Raw genomic sequence first — 16,709 nt, forward strand, 5'->3', positions numbered from 1 at the left:
TAGGACGCCCAGAGAATCACTCACAAGCAGTCCTAGTAACAAAAATTATGCTTCCGAAATCTCTTGATATCGATTCCGCACCACAGTCCCCTAACAAGGAGACTATGATGTGCCATGCATAGCACAAGCCCTTTTTAACTGTGCTTGCTTTGACACAGCGACCAGCAGCAACACAGCTGCGCCCTGACTTAGGGAGACCCTGCTCTGTGCCATGCAGTACTGTGCCAGCATGCAGAGGGACATAAGGGGAACATGTGGCATCATGCTCTAAATTGCCTCATTGCTATACAGCTACCGTAAGCAGGAAAAATATCTTTGGGACAGAATTAGCAATATGTAAATATATGCAAATGAATGAAGCATCATGGGAAGTCACTCAGCGTACCTGTCACTCACTTGTGTGTCGAATGTAGGGATGGCCATCGTTGCCTTGACCATCAATAGTGTATAAGTATGCAATGGATAACCATCAATGTTTTTACATATCGATGGCAGCCCGAAGCGTGGAGAGCCCCCGCGAGGGGTGGCGGAGCGCATCCTCCAACTTTTTCATACCCCCACTATCCACGTTGGCGTGGAGTTAATTATATATAGTTTGGCGAGTGCAGCGACCCACCGAGCCGAAGTGTGGCGAGCACAGCGAGCCCCGCGAGGGGATGCGGATTACTTTACATGTATTCAGTGTCCCCTTTGCGGGGCTCACTGCGCTGACCACGCTTCGGGCTCGCAACACTGCATAAGATCAACTCCACGCCAACGTGGATAGTGGGGGTATGAAAAGGTCGGAGGACGCGTTCCGCAGCCGCTCGTCACGCTTAGAGGTGGAGTGAATAGTGCGGGGGTGCCTAAAACCTCATTGTATGTCATGCAATGCTATTATTGTATACCTAATGTCATGGCATCGTACGCATGCGATTTTGCGGTAGATGCGATGCGATCCCCCGGGGCTAAGTGAGCAGTGAACAAATTACATAGGAAAATCGCATCGCATGCCCCTTAAAATGGCACATGCGATGCGATTTTCCTAAGTTACCGTACGTATGCTAATTGGGCGCCCAACTAACATATAAGTACATATATGCGATATCGGTCGATATATCGATGCCATCCAGAGCGATTTTTTACCTGTTCATAACCCCACTATCCACTACGCATGGAGTTGATTTTATATAGTGTGGCGAGCACAGCGAGCCACCGAGCCCAAAGCGTGGCAAGCCCCGTAGTGGATAGTGGGGTTATGAACAGGTAAAAAAAAATCTCTTTGGCTCGCATCGATGTATCGGCCGATATCGCATCCGATATATTGTGCGCCGTGAAACTACACAAGTACCAGTGATGGATATCATTGCCATCAATGGTTCTCAACGAGCATTTAACTCCCCCCAGCAACGAGCATGTTTGCTTCAACTGTCATTACTCACTGACACACTTCCCACGTCACCGCACAGACACACAGGTGTACTCATTACTCACTGTCACTTCCCAGGTCACCACGCAGACACACAGGTGTACTCATTACTCACTGACACACTTCCCACGTCACCACGCAGACACACAGGTTTACTCATTACTCACTGTCACTTCCCAGGTCACCGCGCAGACACACAGGCAGCGGTGTAGCTAGGTGCTATGGTGCCCGGAGCAAGGGCATATTTCGCGCCCCCCTATGCCGGTAATGAATTGGGGGCGTGGCTAACATGTGTTTGCATGTTACATTTGAAAAGAAAAAAACTTAAAAAATAAGACACTATATAAGACGCTGTAACGGAATCTGCTACGCTATATAAGACGCTGTAACGGAATCTGCTGCGCTATATAAGACGCTGTAACGGAATCTGCTGCGCTACATAAGACGCTGTAACGGAATCTGCTGCGCTACATAAGATGCTGTAACGGACTCTGCTGCGCTATATAAGACAGTGTAACGGACTCTGCTGCACTATATAAGACACTGTAACGGAATCTGCTGCGCTATATAACACGCTGTAACGGAATCTGCTGCGCTATATAAGACACTGTAACGGAATCTGCTGCGCTATATAAGACACTGTAACACAGCACAAAACTGTTGTGCTATATAAGAAGCTGACAGCTATAAATAAATAAATATACAGCACAGCAGGTTAGCAGCAGATGCCAGAGAGATTCACTTTGCACCCCCCCCCCCTCCTCCCCTCCCCTCCCCCAGGAAACAACGAATCACCCAAACCCCAAGTTAAACCCCATCATTAATTAGCTGTAAAAAAATAAATAAAAAGAAATCCACCTTGAATAATGATGGCACGGGCGGCAGCAGAAACTTTCTCCTCACCAGCGCTTGGGATGGCTGTGGCTGATGACGGAGGAGGGAGTGAGAGCCGAGGCAGGCGACTCTGAGTCTGAGTGCTGCTGCGCTGCGCTGCCCGGAAGCCGGTCCGAGCAGCAGCAGCAGCAATTTAGATTGGACGGAGTTAGTCACTGTAAGCCGCCCAAGCGTCACAGACCGGGCGAGCAGGCCAGGGCAGCTGGGCAGGCGCCGGGCACGGCAGCCGCCGGCGCACGCTGCCCGCCGTAAGTACAGATGATCTTACTTGTGCAGGCAGGGATCATTTTTGCGGAGGGGGGGCGGGCCGGCGGCGCCATTCGACCAATCGGCGCCCGCAGCAAGAGCTCCGGTGGCTCCGCCCTCCCTACGCCTCTGCACACAGGTGTACTCATTACTCACTGACACACTTCCCACGTCACCACGCAGACACACAGGTGTACTCATTACTCACTGACACACTTCCCACGTCACCGCGCAGACACACAGGTGTACTCATTACTCACTGACACACTTCCCAGGTCAACACGCAGACACACCACCAAAATCCCTAACCCAACACACCTCTTCCCGCCAACACCATCTGCCCCACCCCAAAATTAAACACATTCATCCACAAATAACAAACATAATTCACATTAAAATATATTTATAATTTTAATGGGGCGTAGCCCCTTACGACGGTGTGAAGAGCGCCCGTAGGGCGCGATGAAACACCTAGTTCCTCAATACATCCATACTATCATTGCCCTTATCTCCCGATTGAGGCGTTTGTAAATTCTACTGACTAATTTTTTTTCCCCTCCAAACCTTATTATTGTTTTAATTGGAGATTCAAAGAGGACCGGATAGCCCCCGGGGAACTGAACCTCCATTGCAGCCTTCAGCTGTAAATACCGATAGAAGTATGATTTAGTTAGACCAAATTCAGCATTCAATTCCGCAAAGGTTTTTATACGACCAGAGGAGTATATTTGACCAAGAGTTATGATGGAATAGCTATTCCAGACTTCTTTAACTTGAATTGTTATTAATTCCTTAAAAGTTAAGGAATCGTTTATTGGATGAGATGGGTCTATGCCTTGTGTATTCATCATTTTGTCAGCCTCCTGCCAGATTTTAATGGCTTGCCTCACTAATGGTGGATCTGATGCGTGGATGCACGGTTGCAAGATTCTATTTTTAGGGTGGAAACGTGGTGCAGCCAACGCTACCACCGCTTGATCACTATCCTCTTCGTCTATTAACCATGGACGTAGTTGCAACATCTGGGCAGATATATAGCATAATGTGTACTGGGCCTTGTGGTGGTGTGTTGTGTAATGTGTGAGTGGCATTGGGGGTGGGGGGGGGGGGCGCCCAAAACTATTTTGGCTTGGAGGAGCAAAATTTATAGTTAACGCCACTGTGTCCCAGCAAGCCTGCCCACATGCTGATATTTGGATAACCACAAGTACCAGCATTTGGGGCAAAAAGGCACCCATGGTACCTATGGTCCCCCTGAAAGGCAATATTAAAATAACCACAAAACGTCAATTGTTTTCATTTTTATTTCTCTGGACCTTCAGCTAGGGACGGTGGCCTTTAAGCTCTATTGCATGGCCAACCCCTCCCCAGGGCTTCCACCAGCATCTTCATCTGTGATCTTCACCCAGGGGGCATGGCATTAAAGCTCTTTTACAATGGCCGTCGGCATCCAGGAATTTGGGGTGAGATTTAATAGGATGAGAGATTCAAAAAGTGAGAGATTTGGTAAGAAATCTCCAGGTTTTTTTTAAAGTGGCAATCATTTACACTGATTAATCAAACTGGTTTTGCAGTGTAAATGATTGCCGCTTTAAAAAAACTGGAGATTTCTTACCAAATCTCTCACTTTCTGAATCTCTCATCCTATTAAATCTCACCCATAGTGTCTACAGGTGCACTTCCCAGCTTCCCTGTCTGCACCGTTTTGCAATAATATAACTAGCTCAAAGGGACAGAGCGATTGGCTCCTTTTCTTTTTTTTCCCAAGTTGCCGGGACACGGAGCATAGCTCCGCCCCACAACATCGGAAGTCCCACCTCCAAGTTTTGATTGGCCCACGGGCCATTCAGTCAAGTATAATGGATGACCATTGATAGCTAAAACTATCGATGGTTATCCATAAAATATTTTATGACTATCGATGTGAGGGTGTAGAATCGCCATCGATGGCAACCATACCTAGAGAAGATTGTCAAAATTTATCACAGGTTTATGAGCCCCTTTACACACATTACCACAGACTGGAAAAATCATTCAAAGTTCACAGATACAGATAGCTAAATTTTCACAATTCACTAATTATTTTTTTTGCAGTTTTGCACCCTCTCCCAGTCACCTCCAAACTTTATAGATAAGATATAATGAGGGCTGAATAAAATCAAGCCCTAAATTATTACAAGTTACACCAGTATTAAGGCCCCCACAAACTAGAATTTTTTTTGTCCGATATATCGGCCAATTTTTTTTTACCGACAATCGGCCAAAAAATCGTTCTAGTGCGTGGGGGGCCTTTAATGTAAATCTTTCTATTTTTCCACACCACAAAGTTAGGACGCCCGGAAAGTCACTCACAAGCAGTCCTAGTAACAAAAATTATGCTTCCGAAATCTCTTGATATCGATTCCGCACCACAGTCCCCCCAAACAAGGAGACTATGATGTGCCATGCATAGCACAAGCCCTTTTTAACAGTGCTTGCTTTGACACAGCGACCAGCAGCAACACAGCTGCGCCCTGACTCAGGGAGACCCTGCTCTGTGCCATGCAGTACTGTGCCAGCATGCAAAGGGACATAATGGGAACATGTGGCATCATGCTCTAAATTGCCTCATTGCTATACAGCTACAGTAAGCACGAAAAATATCTTTGGGACAGAATTAGCAATATGTAAATATATGCAAATGAATTAAGCATCATGGGAAGTCACCCAGCGTACCTGTCACTCACTTGTGTGTCGAATGTAGGGATGGCCATCATTGCCTTTACCATCGATGGCAAATGTGCAACTGACCATCGATAGTGTATAAGTATGCAATGGATAACCATCAATGTTTTTACATATCGATGGTCGCCCAAAGCATGGCGAGCCCTTCGAGGGGTGGCGGAATGCGTCCTCTGACCTTTTCATACCCCCACTATCCACATCGGCGTGGAGTTGATTATATATATATATATATATATATATATATATATATAGTGGTGAGTGCAGCGAGCCACCGAGCCCAAAGTGTGACAACTCGCGAGCACAGCGAGCCCCGCGAGAGGATGCAGATTACTTGACATGTATTCCATGGAATGAAAAGACATGTACAATTGCTGTTTTCTAGGCAAGTCTTTGTGATACGGCACATATGTACTTATAGGGCCACTGGGTCTGGTCCTCATTCAGATGTGATTTGCATTGCTATCGCTTCAACCACAACTAAGGGGGATATTCAATCTCCTGCAGCCATCTCCCGACGGGGGAGATGGCTGCAGGGCCCTATTCAATGCAGTCTTCCCCGGACAGCATTAAACAGGGTATCTCGGCAGAACGAGCCCGACTTCACAAGCAGTCGGGCTTGTTCTGCTGAGAACGGTGGGGAAGTGACGAGCTCCCGGCTGTAGCTCGCCTCTTATCGGCCACAACTCTCAACAACGCACCCTTCTCGTCCCGCTACATGCGGGATATTGAATCCCGCCAGCCTTTTCTCGGTCGAGCAGACCAAAAATGGGCCGGACCAGCTCGACAGCTGTGGCCCATGATTGAACACCCCCCCCAAATCAGGCCCAGTGACTGGTATTCCTATAATTCCAACGCTGTATGGTAATGCACCAGCATTAAAAGCAGATGCCTCCTGCTGCAGTGGTGATCTGAGTAATGCAGCATGGGATCTCTTACCCTCCATCAACAGAGATCCTCGGTCACCTTTCCTCCCCCTAAACAGGGAGAAACAGAGGGTGAGATTTAATAGGATGAGAGATTCAGAAAGTTAGAGATTTGGGAAGAAATCTCCAGTTTTTTTCAAGCGGCAATCATTAACACTGCAAAATCAAACTGGTTTGGCAGTGTAAATGATTGCCACTTTAAAAAAACTGGAGATTTCTTCCCAAATCTCTAACTTTCTGAATCTCTTATCCTATTAAATCTCACCCAGAGTCAGTCACCTCTCTTTCCTCAAAACAGCACCAGACTGTCAATCACGGAGAGTCTCATGCCGATCACCGCCCAGGATAATGGATACTTTGCACGTGATGTCACACCTCCAACCACAGCTGAATAACCCTCTATGTGCAGTCATAATAATATCATGGCTAAAGAAAAACCAGTGAATCTGGAATCAAACCGCAGCAGATGGCCTGGTATTCAGGAACTGTCCTGTCAGCTGAACAGTACTGTGATAGAACGCAACAAGATAACTGCCACATCACAATTGGAGTAATATTTCTTATGGTCAACTGACGCTATAAAGTTGTATATAAAATAAATGCACACCAAATAAAACAGGAGTTCGGATCCATAGTAAAAATGTGCACCTTTTATTTTTGAATAAAATATATACAGTTATATTTTACATTTCTTTTATTCTTCCCACTGACTGAGCAAAACCAAATTTGGGATATACTGTACATATTTCTCTACAAATAATGAATTTAGGTGCATAAAACCAGAATTTAAGAAGAAAATCTATAGATTTGTTTTTTTAGCTAAAGTTCTTTCTTGCAATAAAAGAAGTTGGAACAGATGCGAATTTCAGAGATACATATTTTACCATTAATCTCTTCCCAGCTATGGTTGTTTGTATGGGCCTTATTCTAGTTCACTCTTTCTGACAAAATCCTTCTTAGATGGACAGAACCATGTGCACTGCAGGTGGGGCAGATGTGACTTATGCAGAGAGAATTAGATTTGGGTGGGGTTTTACTTCAAAGTGAGATCTATATTGCAGTGTAAAAATAAAGCAGCCAGTATTTACCCTGCACAGAAACAAAATAACTCACCCAAATCCAATTCTCTCTGCACATTTTACATCTGCCCCACCTGCAGTGGGCCCTAAATACTGTGCTCAGGCCTTTACGCAGCATTTGTGCTCATAATATTCTAACATCAATAAATATTATTGATTTTATTTTCATGCATTACCATTGACGACTGCAGGCTAATTGATCCCTGGAGCTATCCAATTACCCCAAACCCAGGAGTTATTGGGGATTTAGAGGGAAAAAGTGTCCTTCGTCCATCTAACAAACAACATTTTTTTTCTGTAATACTGGGGGAGCTTCTCTGGTGAGCAGACAAAAGATATGAAGGGGCCACATAATTTAAAAAAGGAGACTCTCCTCTCTGTTATTTGGGTGCCCCACCATGTATAGGTGCAAGGAGGAGTGTGATTGTCTACAAAGGGGCCTGATAGCATGGCTTCAAATTTGCAAGGACAATTATCAATACACGGAATTGACTCCTTGTAAAGCAGCAGTTCCCAGGTAACTGGGCTTGCCTGGAGAATCAGAGAGGGAAAGGAGTGTGTGTTTTTAAATGTGTATGCATGTGTGTGAACATCAAATAAAAGAGGTGCATGTGTGTATTAAAGGAGGCGTGTGCGCTTGTGTTTTTAAATGAAGGAGGCTTGTGCATATTTTTTAGTGAAAGTGACTTTTGTGTATTTGTATATACTCATGACTGACTACCAAAAAACTAAAGTAAGTTTCATAAAAAAAAAAGGGCTTACTGATGTGGGGCATATGTGTAAGCGGTGCTATTACTGTGTGGTGTAATGTTCATAAAGGGCACTACTGAGTGGTGTAATGTCAAAAAGGAGCAATATGGTGCAGTGTAATGTGAATAAGGATTAGTATGGTGCAGTGTAATGTGAATGAGGAGCTGTATGGTGTTGTGTAATATGAAAAAAGAAGCTATACGATGTGGTCTAATGTCAACAAGGAGTGATATGGTGTGGAGCAATACAGTGTGATGTAATGTCAATAAGGTGCATTACTGTGATAAAAAATATGAATTAGTAGCACTACTGTGAATAAGGGACACTAACACGTGATGAAACATGAATAGGGGACACTATCGTGTGATGTAATGTGAATAATGTTGCACTAGTGTGTGTCATAATTGGAATTGGGGGTACACTAAGAACACCAGCCTTTTTTGATGAGTTTAGCACGCACTGTCCCTCCTTCAAATATGGGGCAAGGGGCATCAATGCTCTTGCTGGCATAGGAAACCAAAATGAGGATTGTTACAGGTGATGGTTGTTGTTGGATGATTGTTGCTATGCTGGGAGAGGGGTGCTCAATCAGAGGTGCAGTACTAATGGCGATGCAAGGGGGCACTGGCCAAAATCTTGCCTAGGGCACATATTGGTTAGGGCAGGCCCTGTTCTAAACTGAACACTGGCCATGAGAATCAGGCCCATAGTTTCCCTCCTACAATAAAAAAACAATAGTGCAGGGTGAGATTGTTAATATTGTCTGGCGACCTCCAAATAGTAGTTACAAGATGCTCACGTCATTTAAAACAGGGGGTGCCATCCCTGAATGTGGGCACCCAAAATTTTGTAGGAAGCCAGAATGGGAATTATCTGTCTCTCTGAACATCATTATTTTTCTGCAGTGTGGGGGTGACAGCCTGTTAATCTCACTGATCTCCCAGCAACAACTTTCTAGATGTCGTTGTTGGTGAAATAGAGGATACATTTACTAAAAGCTTCTAAAAATAAAAAGAGTGATGTTGCCTATAGCAACCAATAAGATTCTGACCATCATTTTTAGCATGCAATAGAGAGGCAGAATCTGATTGGTTACTATGGGTAAAGTCACCTCATTTTATTTCCAGAGGCTTCAGTAAATTTACCTCATAGAAATTTGAAGCCTATAATTTTTCTAGGATGCAATAGAGAAATGAAATACATAGGGTGGGATGTACTAAAGGAAAAATGCGGTAAAACGGGTGTCTAGTCGCATATGTTAGTACATATGCGGCAGTATCGCGGCAGCTGTCAGTCGAAGGGCGGCGATGTATATTAATACATCCCGCCCCTAACCTCATTAGTTGCTATGGGTAAAATCACCTCTTTTTATATTCAGAAGCTTTAGTAAATTTACCTCAGAAATATTTGAAGCCCCCATCACCATATATTTTCCTTATATACAAATGTGCAAGGTTTACAATGATCTGCATTGGCGAATGCCTGAAGTCCTCCCAATTTTAAAGGTAAAACAGAGGACAAGTCCCAATCTGCCATGGAGGGGTAAAATCACTCATGTTTAAAATGAACCAAGTTTCAAATATTACACATACGTTAAAATATCTTTTTATATCCATTAAAAAAAATAGGGATATTCTAATCATAATATTTTCCATATAGCAACAATGTTTTTGTCCGTTAAAGCGACTAGATGTTCCAAAGCTGGGTCCACAAGGACAGTGTTAATAACAGGTTCCTTCACTTTCTCTTTTCTTGACACTGGGGATGGCCAGGAAACAACCTGTTTGAAGATAATAAGAAACAGTTATATCTAGAAAAACAAAGGTGAGTACAGCGCTAGGTTTATTACAGTAGTACACCTATTCATCTATAATATACATTTTTATTAGGGTACTTGTATACATATTTGTGCATGATCTTGAGAATTGTTCATTTCAGCATTGTGAAAACCAACGGATCAGAAAAGCCGTGTCTGCACCTCACAGCAGATTTGGTAAATGCCATGTGAACCAGTCACAGTATGATGCATTGACTATAGCTACAGAGCTTATTGCAATGATTAGCAGTGCTTAGGGTGTGCACCTGCAATTTCTTGTCTATAAGAATGAACAAGCGATACACCGCTATTTCTGATTACATACTTGTAATATTTACTTGACTCTGGCAATAGAAAAAGGGAAAAGTCAGAAATTTGCACCAGGTGGAATATGAACTGTGGCTTACTGGAATCAAAAACATACTGCTCATTCCATGCTGCATCATGAATTATATCCAAGTAGAAGAGCAAACTAGGTATTCTGGAGAATTCTCTGCTCATCTGTTAGTAAGAAGAAATATAGGCGACATAACCAGAGGTCAAAGAGCATAAGCACCTTGTTCCAGGGGACCTGCACATTTGCAGTAAACTCTGGCATAATGCCATAGTCTACTTGCTGCCAGAGAGGAGGTGGTGCCAGTGTGTCGCCACCCACTCATATACACCCACCTAGTCACATCACATACCTTGGTAGGCTCTTGCAGGGCACTGCATGGTACTCCCTTCTGTAATTTCTCTTTGCAGGATTCAAGATCATAAATCCAGACTTTTCCAGCCTCATCACCACAGAACACACAAGATCCTTCTGTAGATACATACAAATAAAAACATGCCACATAATTAGAGGTCATAGGGAATGTCTGTCCTTCAGTACAGGAACAGTCAATGCGCTTGAGCTTAACGGACTCCTGTCTAAAACATTTTTTTTTTCTTTTGAAATACAGGTCGAGTATCCCTTATCGGAAATGCTTGGGACCACAAGCATTTTGGATAATGGATTTATTCAGATTTTGGAATTATTTTTTTTGTGTCATACTTACCTGGTCCCCTGGTGGTGCCCCGATGATTCCCCTGACGTCCACGGTGGCTTTCAGGATCCTCTTCAGTGGCATCTCCATTCCTAGGGCTCTCCACCCCTGGGACCGGAGGATGCCACTGAAGAGGATCCCGCAGGCCGCCGTAGAGGTAAGTATAAAAAAAAAAAAGGGGTCGGGGGAAAAAAAACAAAAACAAAAAAAAAACCCCCAAAATATTCTGAAAAAAACCCCACAGTTTACGGAATATTTTGGTTTTCGGAATGCACGGATAAGGGAGACCCGACCTGTATATTTTTGTTATATGGGTAATGAAAACTATGAATCTATTAATCAGTAAAATAAAAAGTTGATGAACCCCCTACCATAAATAAATTAAATGGATAACAGAAGTCCATAGGCAAAATGTAATAACCACAAAGACACAGTAGTGGTCACATTACTCATTGGTACCTTCGGAGGTTGCGAGGGAGAGATATGGTAGATCCGTTTCTGACCACTTCAGCTCTGCTAGGACACTGGCTTCCACCTTCTTGCCGCCTTTGGGTCTTAGCTTCTTGAATGACTCCTTCCAGCTCCATATGTATATAGATCCCTGCATTGTACTTTTGGAAGCTGTTAATCAAAAAAGTGTTATTCCAGGACAGCTGGGACATAAAAACCCCACCAGTACACTTCACGCAATGTCCCCGTCCCTGCTACGAAAGGCCACTTTATTTGTGCTATCTAGGCTGACAAGCCGAAAACATTAATTCTGCTCCATGAATATTGGCAGTAAAAAGCCTCCGTCATACCACAGACTCCTAGTGAATTACTAGGCGGCATTCCCAAGACTACAAACTTGCTTCACGTCTGCTTTAGCGCTGAAGACAGAGCAAAATTCCGGCTTTTATTGTATTTAAATGTTTTTTTTTTTATTTTATTTATAAATGGCAAAACAGTACAAAGCCCATGAAAAAGCAGTCATATAGTATAAAAAGCCTCCATCCAGCAGAGACTAAAAGCAAATTCTGCTTTTGTTTTGGATTCTATGATGGGTGATGGAGATGGCGTTGGCTCAGATAGTAACATTTCCGACAGTGGAAATATAGGAAGTTCAGTATTCAATGCCGGCTGGGACTGGCCTGCTACAGACCTGTCTCCCTATGGAGTAGAGTCTGTATTGTAGGAAACGGCCACGGATTGTCGAAACCTCAGCTGTTTTTCGGCAACATGGACCCGTTTTCGCTGATCCACGAACTACTACCCTCCAGAACATCCAGCTGTCGGGATTATGTCTGTCGGGACGGTCCGACAGTCGAAATCCCGGATTAAATCCCCCTCTGATGTGTTTCAATATTTGTACATGTTTCTCAAAAGCATGTTCATATTTATTTACACCCGCCACCAGAAATAAAGAGAATAATAATTCCCTCCAACTTTCGTCCTATTGGGATACGGTGAAATTTGATTGAGGGCCACAGTGATAAGTACTAAGCCAATTCAGGTACACAAAGCAGACTACCATTTGCCCAGGTATTTCACATAAACATTTCGAAACAATAAATACGTTATACAATCTAGAAATGTCCATTAAAATGTACATTACATACACAAACCTTCTATCTATAGGAAAACCAGTACAAACTTACCTATGAGGTCATTATTCAGAAATGCCAGTGAATCTATTATATGGAAGTCTGCATCCTTCGATTCTTTTTTGTAGATTGGAAACCTGAATTCGATGACATGGGAGCTGATTGGAAAAGAACCATTAGTCTAAGTTATCGTGACCTGAGTTTACAGCATTTTACATAGGATTCTTTTAGTATGGTCAGTTCTGCCAATACTAGTGACAATTACCCCTACTTTGGTACATAGGGGGTCATTCAGGTTGGTTTGCAAAAGTCCTTCTTTAATGGACAAATCCATGTGCACTGCAGGTGGGGCTGATGTAACACGCAAAGAGAGTTACATTAAGTGAGTTATTTAGTTTCTGTGCAGAGCAAATACTGGATGCTTTATTCTTACACTGCAATTTAGATTTCAGTTTAAACACAGCCCACCCAAATGTAACTCTCTCTCTGCACATGTTACATCTTCCCCACCAGCAGTGCATATGGTTTTGTCCATTAAAGAAGGAGTTCGCTTTTGAACCAACCTGAATCACCCCCATAGTGTACAATAAAAGTTGACCCAGCCTGAAGAATTTGCAACATTGATAAGTACGTATGTGAAATTTCCTGTTAGAGAGCATACATATTTTAAAATGTTGAGGGTTGACAGGCAATAACAGTGTACACTACAGACTTTGTTTTCTGCTGGATGATTCTCAGCTGTATCATACAAGAGCAATATCCGAATGGCAGATTCAGCCGCTTGGCCGGTGCACTGAGCAGCTGGATGTCTCCCCAATATGGCCACCCAATGGGACTAAATTGCACAGATTGGGTTGCTTGTTGCAAAAGTCTCATTGCCAGGTGACTCTCAGGCACAATAAGATCAGACTGGCTGTCCAAATCACTGAGTATAAGGTCAGCTTTGAACAGCCTTAAAACTAAAATAGCAAAATATAGATCTACACTCCAGTGATTAAAAAGATTAGAAATAACTAACTCTAATATCTCTTATGTTCTGGACATCTACCCATCTCCATTAAGTCATCCAATAGTTCATTTTATTAAAAAAAAAGTCACAAAAATATTACCGTCTTCCTTGTTGCTTGTTAAGTGTTATGTCAAAAACAAAGCAGCCATCTTCACAAGCAGCCAGCAAGTGCTCATCTGGGCTTGCAGGAACAGGGCAGAGCCGCAGAGGAGGCGATGTGGTATCCAGCATCAGCAACTGACTAAAAAGACAGAAACACTAAAATGTAAGGAGACTTCTAGCTAAAGATATTAACATAAAGTGCTGGCAATTCAATTTGATAAACAGCACATTGTTTATTTATTAAGTTTCTTATATAGCGCACATATATTCCCTACCACATGTATACACACAAACACAGACATTCTAGGGTTAATGTTTGTTGGAAGCACATTAACCTACCAGTATATTTTTGGATTGTGGGAGGAAACCGGAGTACCCGGAGGAAACCCACGCAAACACAGGGAGAATATACAAACTCCACACAGTTAGAGCCATGGTGGGAATTAAACCCATGACCTCAGCGCTGTCAGGCAGTAATGCTAACCATTACACCCAGCCAGCTCACAGGAAACCCGGCCTAACATATTGGGCAAATGTGTGCTGCCGAACATTGCAGGCCCATCGCCACTTATAGAATAACTAGGTGTTTCATCGCGCCCTACGGGCGCTCTTCACACCGTCGTAAGGGGCTACGCCCCATTAAAACTATAAATATATTTTAATGTGAATTATGTTTGTTATTTGTGGATGAATGTGTTTAATTTTGGGTGGGGCGGATGGTGTTGGCAGGAAGGGGTGTGTTGGGTTAGGGATTTTGGTGGTGTGTCAGCGTGTTGACCTGGGAAGTGTGTCAGTGAGTAATGAGTACACCTGTGTGTCTGCGTGTTGACCTGGGAAGTGTGTCAAGTGAGTAATGAGTACACCTGTGTCTGCGCGGTGACCTGGGAAGTGAGAGTGAGTAATGAGTACACCTGTGTGTCTGCGTGGTGACCTGGGAAGTGTCAGTGAGTAATGAGTACACTTGTGTGTCTGCGTGTTGACCTGGGAAGTGTGTCAGTGAGTAATGAGTACACCTGTGTCTGCGCGGTGACCTGGGAAGTGAGAGTGAGTAATGAGTACACCTGTGTGTCTGCGTGGTGAACTGGGAAGTGTCAGTGAGTAATGAGTACACTTGTGTGTCTGCGTGGTGACGTGGGAAGTGTGTCAGTGAGTAATGAGTACACCTGTGTGTCTGCGTGGTGACCTGGGAAGTGTCAGTGAGTAATGAGTACACCTGTGTGTCTGCGCAGTGATGAGGGACGTGTGTCAGTGAGTAATGAGTACACCCGTGTGTCTGCGCAGTGATGAGGGAAGTGTGTCAGTGAGTAATGAGTACACCTGTGTGTTTGCGCAGTGATGAGGGTAAGTGTGTCAGTGAGTAATGAGTACACCTGTGTGTCTGCGAGGTGATCTGGGAAGTGTGTCCGTGAGTAATTACACCTGTGTGTCTGCGCTGTGACCTGGAAAGTATGTTAGTGAGTAATGAGTACACGTGTATCTGCGCTGTAACCTGGGAAGTGTGTCAGTGAGTAAAGAGTACACCTTTGTGTCTGCACGGTGACCTGGGAAGCGACAGTGAGTAATGAGTACACCTGTGTGTCTGTGCGGTGACGTGGGAAGTGTGTCAGTGAGTAATGAGTACACCTGTGTGTCTGCGCGGTGACCTGGGAAGTGACAGTGAGTAATGAGTACACCTGTGTGTCTGCGTGGTGACCTGGGAAGTGTCAGTGAGTAATGAGTACACTTGTGTGTCTGCGTGGTGACGTGGGAAGTGTGTCAGTGAGTAATGAGTACAACTGTGTGTGTCTGCCCGGTGACCTTGCTGCTGTGTGCAGGTGGGTGTGTGTGTGTGCCAGGGGTGGGTGTGCAGGACGGTGGGGTGTGCAGGCCAGGGGGGGGGGAGCGGGTTGCTGCTGCCTTGTGCACCCCCCCCCAAGTTATTATAGACAACCTCCTCCACTCCCCCTCCTTCCCCAGACTTGCTGGCATCCCCCTCCCACATGTGACATACCTGTGGCGCCTGACACTCACAGGGCAGTCTTGCTTCACCCGGCCAGCGGCAGATTGGAAATGCCTGAGAGGAGCTACAGCCAGCCCAGAGCTTTACTATAAAGGAGGAGGCAGCTCTGCCGAGTCACAGCTGCATCATGCTTCTCTCCTCTCAGGCTGTGACCATGTGACTCTGTCTGCGACTCGAGGTCAGCCTGAGAGGAGGCAGAGCTGCTCCCCCTGGCTGCCAGAGGCTGCTATGTCAGCACCACAGATCTGCAGCTGCGCAGACTTAATTTTATTTACTGCACTCCCTTCCGCCCCCATCGACGCTGGCTGAGCTACATTATGTCTGTGGTATTGCGGGGGGTGTAGTGCAGGCAGGCAGGGGCCAATATGTGTGTATTATCTCTTATATATTAGGCTACATGTGTGTGTGTATTATGTGTGGTGTGTGTGTATAAGGCTGGGTGGGGGGTGGAGTTTCATGTGTGACCCTGTCCAGCATTATACACACACTCTCAGGATGATTGACACATGTAGCCACATATATAAGAGATTTATTGGAGAAAACAAATGTATAATTTATCTGATAATAAACTTTAACTTGCACACTATCTACATCCTGTTTTAGCAGATATTTCTTAATGCTATGTTGAACCTGTAGTGGCAAATTTCCGTATATGTTCCAGACAGCTATGAACCACACTTCTGTTCCACGGATATCTACGTTTTCAAATGAGAGTAAGACCACACTATTGTCCACCTCCCCCCTCACTTAAACTATTAAATGTGAGATATTGAGCTCCCTTTATTGGAACAAGTTCCCTCAGGCTCTTCCCAATGCGCACTGGAAACTCAGCTGTTCATCATAGTGTACCCTTCCACCACATACCCTTGTCATAAGGCCAATTTCCTGATACTCTTATCTCCATCATCTCTACCTCGCATACCTCCTGCCTTCAGGTCTCCATTTATATGCTCACCCCTATGTAATGTGTCAGTCTCCCTCTCCCCTAGATTGTAAGCTCCTAGGAGCAGGGTCCTCCTCCCTCCCTGACAGCCTTCACCCACTCAGTGGCCATTCAGCTCCCTCACAGCTGTTTATCTCTACCAGCAGCTCTAAGCCTGGCTGCTATTTGTGCCATCACTACTGGCAGAGGCGTACCTAGATATTTG

The 16,709-nt window shown here is 44.5% G+C and overlaps 1 protein-coding gene and 2 non-coding genes across 3 annotated transcripts in view; all 3 read right to left on the minus strand.

The window, feature by feature from the left end:
• LOC146061859 (U11 spliceosomal RNA) lies at nucleotides 1-136 on the minus strand. The gene has a single exon (XR_014471303.1). It is a non-coding gene; the product is annotated as a U11 spliceosomal RNA (small nuclear RNA).
• A 4,740-nt stretch (nucleotides 137-4,876) lies between these two features.
• On the minus strand, nucleotides 4,877-5,014 carry LOC146061861 (U11 spliceosomal RNA). The gene has a single exon (XR_014471305.1). It is a non-coding gene; the product is annotated as a U11 spliceosomal RNA (small nuclear RNA).
• A 1,831-nt stretch (nucleotides 5,015-6,845) lies between these two features.
• The window catches only part of LRWD1 (leucine rich repeats and WD repeat domain containing 1), a 42,563-nt gene continuing 32,699 nt past the window's right edge, over nucleotides 6,846-16,709 (minus strand). The window contains exons 12-16 of the mRNA XM_083172190.1: nucleotides 13,561-13,701; nucleotides 12,506-12,609; nucleotides 11,328-11,489; nucleotides 10,527-10,645; nucleotides 6,846-9,804 (exon numbers count right to left, since the gene is read on the minus strand). Of these exons, the coding sequence (XP_083028316.1) occupies nucleotides 9,664-9,804; nucleotides 10,527-10,645; nucleotides 11,328-11,489; nucleotides 12,506-12,609; nucleotides 13,561-13,701 (667 nt within the window). The 3' untranslated portion in view covers nucleotides 6,846-9,663. The remainder of the gene's footprint in view (nucleotides 9,805-10,526; nucleotides 10,646-11,327; nucleotides 11,490-12,505; nucleotides 12,610-13,560; nucleotides 13,702-16,709) is intronic.

This window comes from Crinia signifera, chromosome 2 (genome assembly GCF_055691185.1).
Source record: "Crinia signifera chromosome 2, ASM5569118v1, whole genome shotgun sequence".
NCBI classification, from domain to species: domain Eukaryota; kingdom Metazoa; phylum Chordata; class Amphibia; order Anura; family Myobatrachidae; genus Crinia; species Crinia signifera.